Here is an 8,811-nt window from a genome sequence, read left to right as displayed (position 1 = left end):
CCCCCCCCCCCCCCCCAAAACTTTTGAGAGGGAAATCTCTCCGCCAAAAAAAAACAACACTCCCCGTCTAAAAAATCTCTTCACCTTCTCTCTTCTGTATCGTAAATCTCAAATCTCAAATCTCAAATCTCTCTCTCTCTCTCTCTCTCTCTCTTTTACTGTATCTTTTTTCTTTCTAAGTTTTTAGTTTTTAGTGTCGGAAAAACAAAACCCTTTGTTACGGTCATGGCGGTGATGAACGGTTGTAGGTCGGCGAAGCGAGCGAGGCGTTGCAACAGAATCTCTGCCGATCTCTACGATTTCTCTACTTTCCCCTCCGATCACACCAACGGCGGCGATTCCACCACCACCACCTTGCCGCCGTTCCGCGACGTTGTCAGAACTTTCCTCGCTACCCACGCGCGTGTCACTTTCCCTCCCTCGACGCTCTTATCGAGCTTGATGACGTGGCAGATCATGCTCAGGCCTGGGGTTTCGACGGACGGTGCTTCAGATCTCTCTTCTAAGGTCGTCTCTCTCGACGTTGTGGAGGAGGATGTCACGAGATCCTCTAGATCTGTCTACTGTGACCACTGCCGAGTCGTTGGTGAGTCCACGTCCTTACAGATTCCTCAAAAAAAAGTTCCAAACTTTTTCTCTTTTTAAAAATAAAGTTTTTTCACCTGTTATCATGGTGTGCGCATGCATTAGATTGAAAGCAAATACTGAGCTAAATCTCTTTGTTTTTTCAAGGTTGGAGTAGTCATCCAGTGTGCAGAAAGAGGTATCACTTCATCATAAGGTCTCGAGGAGACACTAAGGCTTGCTCGAGGTGTGGTAATACTCAGAATTTCTCTGAAGGCAGCAACTGCAAGTGGTGCAGCTTGGCTCTGGATATTGAAGACTGGGTTTACTCTCAGCTTGAAGACAACACTCACCTCCTTCACGGTGTCATCCACTCCAACGGCTTTGCTCATCTCTTGTCTCTCAACGGGAGGGAAGGTGGCTCTGGTTTTTTGACTGGTCGTGCCATTATGGACTTTTGGGACAGGCTTTGTTCCTCCCTTGCTGTTCGTAAGGCAAGCGTGATGGATGTGTCAAGGAAGTACGGCATGGATTACCGGTTGCTTCATGGGATCACTAGAGGGTGCTCCTGGTACAGTGAGTGGGGTTATGAATTCAAATCTGGGAGCTATGCACTCAAAAGGGAAGCTTACCACAGTGCGGTGGATACTTTATCTGAGATGCCTCTCTCTGAGTTTTTGTACCAGGGGAGGAAACCAAGAACTCAGCTCCACTCCACTATTGGCTTCTACCAATCACTCTCGTGCTCAGAGCTTGTGACTGTGAAAGACCTCTTCTCCTTTCTGCTACAGCTGATTCGTGAGAACCGATCAAAACCTACATCATCCAAGTCTTCTGTACTGTGTGCTTGGTCGAGGAGTGATGTGGAACGTGTACAGCAAGTCATGATTAAGATACTGAAAGCTGCAGGACGTCCACGACCCAAATGGGTTACAAGGTGGGCTCTCAAAAGGTCTGTTTGCAAAACAGGCTCTCCACAACTGATTGATTACTGTCTCAAGCATTTTGGAGGGGTTTTGGCGGATGATGGATCTCAAGTTGTCCGCTCCCGTTGCAATCCTGGTTCCAACGATTTTGAGTACAGGTAAATTTTCAAGAGATGTCTCTTCTTATTCTGCTCGGGTTGGTTGGTTTCCAGTGTTAATAATTATCTTAAACTTTACTTATGAACTTCAGGCTTGAACCTGTCAGCAATGTGCACCGCTTATCTAAACAAGAAGTAAATAATGTATCAGCGGAGCATGTCAAACAAGACTTAAGATATTTGTATGAAACTTTATTGCACCCACAAACCATGGCCGAGTTTAGGTCTCGGGCTACAAGAGATAAAATGATTGATGCAGCCACGAAAATACTAGACTGTAAGCATTTCATAAAAGATCACCTGTCTAGCACAGTGAACCCCTTTGCAATCAACCTCTGGTGCTGTGTTGAGCTTTCCGATGAGTCCAAAGAATGCCCAGCCCCTCCACCTGAACTGTTGGTTTTGCCATTGAATGCTACTGTTTCTGACCTGAAAACCGAAGCTGCTAAGGCTTTTCAGGAAGTGTATGCAATGTTCAAGAGGTTTGAAGTTGAGGAGCTCTTAGGTTATGGCTCTCTAGATGACTCAATTACCCTGAAATTTCTAGTTGGCACAAATGGGATTGTACGGGTTAAGGGGAGATGCTCAAAACATGGGCTCTCTCGATACCGCATGGAGAGAGGGGTAGATAATTGGAAAGTTGATTGCAAGTGTGGCACAAAGGATGATGATGGTGAGAGGATGTTGGCTTGTGATGTGTGTGGCGTGTGGCACCATACTAGATGTGCTGGGATCAAGAACGCCGATGAACTACCTTCCAAGTTCCATTGTTTCAGATGCATTGATATGTACAGCAAGAGACCAAAGCAATCTGACAATGAGCGTGGTTCTAGTCAAGTGCCCAAAGCTGGCTTCGTTTGTAGAGGTGAGTCAGCTGCTATGGGCAGTGGATCTAATTTATCCGTAACACTTAGTGTAGGCTGACTGTATTTATGATCGTTCTGTATATAGGTTATTTTCTAGGCACAAAACTGCAAGTGGCTTAAGATTTCTACCCGTGATTGTAACATATTACCACTTCAAGAATTCAATCCTAAATCTGAAGTGTTGTTATCGTGGGAAAATGACATTTATGAAGGACTAATGTTTATGATGCCAGAATCATTTACCTTTCCTCTTTTTTTACTTGCTTCATATCTGCACTTTACTCTTAAATCTCATATCTCCCACATTCCTCTGCCTTGGGTTGCCCAGATCTGTTATAAGCACACAAGAAGCTCAAAGATAAGACTCCTGCTTAAAAAACAAAAATCATACAAGAGAAACCAAGTACTAAGATTACTAATTTCCTACACCAAAAGTATCATAAATAATGCAAACCACTTGAACAATCTCAGCAATTATTAAAAGCATGTCATTGCATCTCATTGACGCCAGATTCTACCTTCTTACTCAGCGCTGCAAAACTTCTTGAGTTACTTAACAATCAAGCTAGACTTGCTTCTCTGAAATGATCTTTCTCTTGCACAGTTTCTTCAATAATTCCATTAATGAATGTCTTGGCTGAAACAAAGTTTGTCAAATAATAAACACCCTCAGAGGCAATTTTGGCCTTCCTCCAGTATAGCCGGACGAACTTGAGGTTGTAAAGCAAGTGAAGAGGATTTTCCTGCAATTGCAGATCAAACAAAGTAATTTTATCAGTAATCACTATATAGAAACAGTGAAAAGGAATTCTAAGAAAAAGATTCTTTGATAAAAGCAGCCTCGAGGCTTTGAATAACAGTTTGACCTGGAAAGAATTTACACCACAGAAAAAATCAAAATATTACAACTAGACCTTAGAGATTGGAGAGAGCATACCTTGACTGTTACATATATGAGGAAGGGAAAGAACACACCTGCTTTAGCCAGACTACGGTTCATCTACTTTGATGCATCAGGTTGCTAATGAGCGTGCAACAGCAAAGCAGCTTGTCGAGAGGACTTTTGAAGGAGTTGATTTCAGTAATATCATTCTCTGCAAGCTACACGAAAACCGAGGTTAGGCAACCATTTATAATTGGAGCACCAGATAAATCTTGCACTTGAATCAACTTTGTGTTAAAATAAACTGGAAATAATGCACAGCTTACCAACAAATGACCATCATCATGAAACACCAAAGGTATAACCAAATTCCCAGGCGTCAAGCACATTCTAAGCAGTTGTGTATCTTGTCGACAACCTCGTTGGAAGGTGGGAAAGCCCTGATAATAGTTTTTTCCTTAACATACTTCTGCAAACCCTACAATGACCAGAAATATAGATATTAGCGACATCATTATAAAAAAGTTGCTGATGACAGAAACAAAAAAAGAGAGGATATTCATGTGATGGGCAACACAGGGTAATCAACCTAACCTCTAAGGCGCAATCAATATTTTCATCTTGTCTCATAAAGGCCGTTTCCATGGAAACAAAAATTTCTGAAGCTTATTGCTCATCGTATCATGATCCATCGCTTAGAACGAAAACGATGGAAGAATCTGCGATTCATCAATTCGATTGGTTTTATCAGCACAAATACCACAAAATACAAAGCCATACAAGAACGAACCACAAAATATAACTCCGAATCATAAAACAACCTCCGCTTTGGAGAATCTTTAAGAATCGGAAAGTCAAATTCGACTAAATTGGTCGGTTTCATACCTTAAGATGAATCGAACGAGATCCATCGAAGCAGCACCAACTTCACTCATTTGACGAAAATCATCGAATTGAACAAATTGATTACGGCGCGACTCCATGAGGATTGAAACCCTAATAAACCCCTAAAATATCATAATTCACTCGACGGCAAGATTGAATTGATTATAAAAAAATTAACAATTCAACGGATTCAAAACGAATCTTCATTGGGAGCTCTAATCTCTTTCTCCAATGGTTTTGGAACTAGAAGCAGCCATGTGAAAACGATAAAGAAGAAGAAGAGAAGAACCGTGAAGAAGATGAAGATGAAGAAGAAATCGCTGTCTGCAACAGAAAGAAGACAATTTGTTTCAGGGAAAAAGAGTTAAGACGAAGTTAAATGCACCGTTAATTGTTAGGTTTTCAGTTTCACGGAAGACTTAATGGGCCGAACTTAATAAGGCCCAATAAAACTTTCACATCTGATTACTTGAAAAAAAAACATTAGTTCGTCATCAATTTTTTTTTTCTGGAAAGAAGGTTTAGGGTTCAGAGAGAGTAATGGAGGAGAATCGTCGGAATTCGTCTGCCGGTATGGAGGTCCCTGTTGCCGGCGGCGGAAATGTAGTCAAGTGGATCGAGATATCTGTGCCTTCTCCTTCTCCTTCTTCTATTACTGTTAATGGTACTAATTCTAGTGAGGACGATGAGTGTGTTCAGCTTCCTTCGTCTGAAGACTACGCTTCTAGCTCTGTGATTGGGGAGCCTCCGATATCTTTCGTTTGGAGAATCAACAAGACGAGTCCAAATGCGATCGAGCTTCTTCAGCTCTCTGCTAAATCGGGATTTCCGATTACTGGGCTGCGTTTCGTCTTTGCTCAGGCTCTCTCTCCTTTTGCTTTTGTATACGCTGATGAGGTTCGATCTAACCGTCTTCTCCATTTTTTTGATCCGTTGATTTTATTGCTTTTTTTGTTTTTGTTGTGTGTTGAACTTGAAAGATATGGAATTGAATCTGGCAGAGTAGTGATAGTGGTCGTCTTGTCTACTGTCTTTACGCTATCACGCCGTCTGGTGTTGTTTACGTCCTTAAACTCTCGAATACGTCACCCAATAAGTCTGGCTCAGTCTTCCCGCTTGATCATCTGATTCACTTGGATGTTGGACCTTACTTGAACGAAGCTCGTGTTACTAGCGTTTCTGCATTGCCTGGTTTTATTTTTCTTGGGAGGTCTGATGGTTGTGTCTCTTGCTTCCAACCTGTCAAGTATTATCAGAATTCATCAGGTAATATTACTCTGCAGTAGCTTAGCATTTCATTTTTGATGTTTCTTCCATTCTCTTTTTCATTTCCTTGTATCTTTTCAGGTTTTCACCATGAGCTGCGTGATGCAACCGGATTTGGTCGTCTATGGGGCTTCGTAAGGTATGTCTTGTAGTACAGTTGTTAGAAAAATGTTATCGTAATACTGCTTTACTTTATATATTTAGAAGAAAGAAGCAATGCTAATGTTATCTTTCGCTATGTGCTGTATTTTATTTTCCCACTTGTGATGTTTGTCTCAGTAACCTCTTATGACGTGAAATGCAGGGGAACAGTGGTTGCAGCCGTGCAAGATTTATTTGTATCAGAAGTTCATGGAAGAAATTACATATGTGTTCTTCATGCTGATGGGGCATTACGTGTCTGGGATATTTTGAGTTATAGCAGGGTCTTTTGTCACAGTATAGCTGCTAAGAACCTTGAGGGTAATATCTGCTAGTTCACCGGTGACCGTTAGCTGACGTTATTTTATTATCTTTTGCCTTTGTTTTGACTTTTTCTCATGCGTCTTACACTAGGGGTTATGTGTCTGAGGCTATGGTTGGGCAAAGCCGATTACGATTCTGGCTTCATTCCATTAGCTGTCTTGTATAGGAAGAGTATGGTAAGCGTTTACAATCAGTATTTTTAATTCTTTACAACTGACGGATTGACTAGACTGGGGCATATATAAAGTTATTTTATATTGCATTCTATTTCGAATAACCTTTTCCCAATATTTGAAGGATGACAGCATAGACGTGATCACTGTATATGGCCTGTACTTTAGTTCGGTGGATGGAATAGCTTTGTCTCTAGATTCTGGATTACAGAATATTCCAGTGGAAGAGGTACATCTTTTGGGCTCATAATTGTGACACATACTATTATGTATTTCTTTTGCTCATTACTATGTTGAATTTTCAACTCCATTATTTTTCCTTGGCTTGCAACTTTGTTGAATTTGCACATCCTTACTTTGCAGGGGAAATTGCGGGATGTCAGATTTACATCCGACAAGATCTGGATTCTTAAGGCCGATGAATTGACATCTCACATGTTGTGCCAGAAATCTAGCACCATGTAAGTTCAACAGGAAATTTTTTCTGCTGACTTGGTTGAGATACTCCGTACTCCATGTAAAGCTTGCATTATACATGCTGTATTAGAGGTTCTGCTTATGTGTGCTTCTGGTTTCTCTGGTCCTCTGTAGCTTTGAATCTTTACTATCATTAGTGTAAAATCTACTAGGTGAATTTCCTTGTGATGGAATATTCTTGGAATCTTCTTGAAAAAGATGCAAAACTCTAGGTGACCTTCCCAGATATTGCTTACCGAGATGGGTTTCGAAATTATTTTAGTACGTTAGGTTGAAAAAGATTGTTGGTTTCTAAACTGTGGAGGCAATGTGCTGCTCTAGTGTATCATTATCATAGTTGTTGTGCTAACTACTACAGATATTCTAGTGTTCACTGCTTTCTTGATGGCTGATAATGCTTTATTTTGAATTGTTTTCTTTGACCCAGGGAAGCACAGTCTTACACTTTGCAGGAAGACTACATTTCTGAACAGCTATTTCTGAGTTCTAGGAGCTCTTCACATGAACTTCTTTTGACAGCTCATTCATTGTTTTCATCTGCAAAGGTCTTTATGCTAAAACAAACTTTATATGCAATAATTTGTTTGTTTGAGTCCATTTTAACCTATGTTGCATTCTGCAGGATCAAATTATGGGATTCATTTCATCGATCTTCTTACGCAGGCTTCTTTGTCCTGGAATTTTTCACAATGTTTCCTTGCGTCTAACTTTACTGAACCACAACAAACACTGGACCGATTCTGAGTTTCAATCTTTAAGTCTTGATGAGCTTACAAGCGAGATTCTTTTACTGGTTAAGCATGAGGTTTGGTTTTTGTTAAGTTGTTAAGTTCTAGAGTACCTTGTAGATACAATGTATACGATGCATTCTACTGATAGTTGGCATGAACTCTGGGTCATAAAAGCTGAAATATGCCTTTTCTTATGTCAGGTTACGGCTGATTCTTCTATTTCAGTTTTTCATTGGTGGAAAAACTTTTGTACATGCTATCTCCATCATTGGTGCAAGAATAACGAACCTCGCACGTTGCTGGTTCAGTCAGATGTTATTGGTTTAGTTAGAAACAATTCTGTATCATTGTTTTTTAGATTGGAGAACTCTGAGAACAGCCTTGGAGGTATGTAAATATATCTTGTATCTAGAACCAAAATTTCCTTGTTTATTTCCAATTGCTCAAAACTTAATACTGTATTTTCCTTTTGATAGGTTCTTCCTCCGAACACAGCAACCTGACTAGCTTAGGCTTTGGTGTGCCCCACAATGAACATGAAATTCTGACAGAGGTACTAAGATGTACTTCGAAGATAAGTAAACAGTGGGGTGGTGCTCCTTATGCCATGTATTATGAATCAGTTACTGGAAAGCCAACTATCTCATCTGATGAAATTGTTCCTCGCTTAGTTAACATCCTTGAGTCGGGATATTCTTCGTCCATAGGTCAGCGTACGTGGTCAGATCTTGGTGCTGATAGAGCATGGGAAAAAGAGCTAGAAACTCAAAAAAATCTTAGAACATTCTCCATTGACATGCTATTGTCTCTCTCTGCTCTATGTCAACGGGCTGGATCTTGGGAAAAAGTTTTTACTATCATGGAGCACTATTTGCAGTATTTGGTCCCTAAGAAATCTATGCAAAAAAATGATGGTGAGGCATTATCTGATATCTGTAGTTCTATCCTCGTGCAAGCTACTTCTCAGTTTGTAAAGGTGATGTTTGAATCTGCCTTTGACATCTTCCTACTCGTCAGCTATCTGCTTAACATTGCTGGGCAGGTCAGTTCCCACTGGGTATATTATTGTCAAGATGTATTCCTTAATTGGAATTAGTATTGTTTATATTTTGATACTAATGTTACATATTGTATATTTGTGATCATATAAATAGTTTAAACTTAGTCATTCATTCTTTGTCTTTCTGCAGGTTAATATGTCACAGCAAGACATATGCAAGCTACGGCTTGAGTTGCTTCCGATGATCCAAGATATTGTCTCAGAGTGGCTGATTATCCTTTTCTTTGTAACCACTCCAGCTGAGTCAACTTCTATGGAAGATTTCAGCTTGAAACTTTCATCTCTACAGATTGGTAGGTTTGTTGTCCTTGGAAAATATTCTCCAATACTCGTACCTCATTGCCAATATTTCTGACT

General features: G+C 40.3%; 2 protein-coding genes and 1 long non-coding RNA gene across 6 annotated transcripts in view; 2 read left to right on the top strand and 1 right to left on the bottom strand.

The window, feature by feature from the left end:
• LOC104777353 (PHD finger protein At1g33420-like) lies at window positions 9–2,762 on the top strand. Its single transcript, XM_010501588.2, has 3 exons — window positions 9–586; window positions 733–1,648; window positions 1,741–2,762. The coding sequence occupies exons 1-3, from the start codon at window positions 226–228 to the stop codon at window positions 2,570–2,572; spliced, it is 2,109 nt and encodes a 702-aa protein (XP_010499890.1). The 5' UTR covers window positions 9–225; the 3' UTR covers window positions 2,573–2,762.
• LOC104777354 lies at window positions 1,030–4,640 on the bottom strand. 4 transcript variants are annotated; one of them, XR_766264.1, is made up of 9 exons: window positions 4,283–4,640; window positions 3,992–4,116; window positions 3,724–3,875; window positions 3,452–3,615; window positions 3,033–3,257; window positions 2,758–2,844; window positions 1,949–2,090; window positions 1,197–1,772; window positions 1,030–1,132 (listed from the first exon to the last, which is right to left on the bottom strand). It is a non-coding gene; the product is annotated as an uncharacterized LOC104777354 (long non-coding RNA). The 4 variants fall into 4 exon arrangements; XR_766262.1 differs by having other exon boundaries at window positions 1,949–2,077; XR_766265.1 differs by having other exon boundaries at window positions 3,490–3,615.
• LOC104779055 (nuclear pore complex protein NUP160-like) overlaps window positions 4,786–8,811 on the top strand; it is a 12,818-nt gene continuing 8,792 nt past the window's right edge. The window contains exons 1-12 of the mRNA XM_019240342.1: window positions 4,786–5,179; window positions 5,284–5,548; window positions 5,630–5,687; window positions 5,853–6,010; window positions 6,104–6,189; window positions 6,311–6,415; window positions 6,550–6,647; window positions 7,091–7,208; window positions 7,286–7,468; window positions 7,595–7,781; window positions 7,871–8,436; window positions 8,585–8,747. Of these exons, the coding sequence (XP_019095887.1) occupies window positions 4,823–5,179; window positions 5,284–5,548; window positions 5,630–5,687; window positions 5,853–6,010; window positions 6,104–6,189; window positions 6,311–6,415; window positions 6,550–6,647; window positions 7,091–7,208; window positions 7,286–7,468; window positions 7,595–7,781; window positions 7,871–8,436; window positions 8,585–8,747 (2,344 nt within the window). The 5' untranslated portion in view covers window positions 4,786–4,822. The remainder of the gene's footprint in view (window positions 5,180–5,283; window positions 5,549–5,629; window positions 5,688–5,852; window positions 6,011–6,103; window positions 6,190–6,310; window positions 6,416–6,549; window positions 6,648–7,090; window positions 7,209–7,285; window positions 7,469–7,594; window positions 7,782–7,870; window positions 8,437–8,584; window positions 8,748–8,811) is intronic.

This window comes from Camelina sativa, chromosome 3 (assembly GCF_000633955.1).
Source record: "Camelina sativa cultivar DH55 chromosome 3, Cs, whole genome shotgun sequence".
NCBI classification, from domain to species: Eukaryota; Viridiplantae; Streptophyta; class Magnoliopsida; order Brassicales; family Brassicaceae; genus Camelina; species Camelina sativa.
The sequence above is the reverse complement of the archived record's forward strand: the minus strand, read 5'-3'. Positions and strand labels throughout refer to the sequence as shown.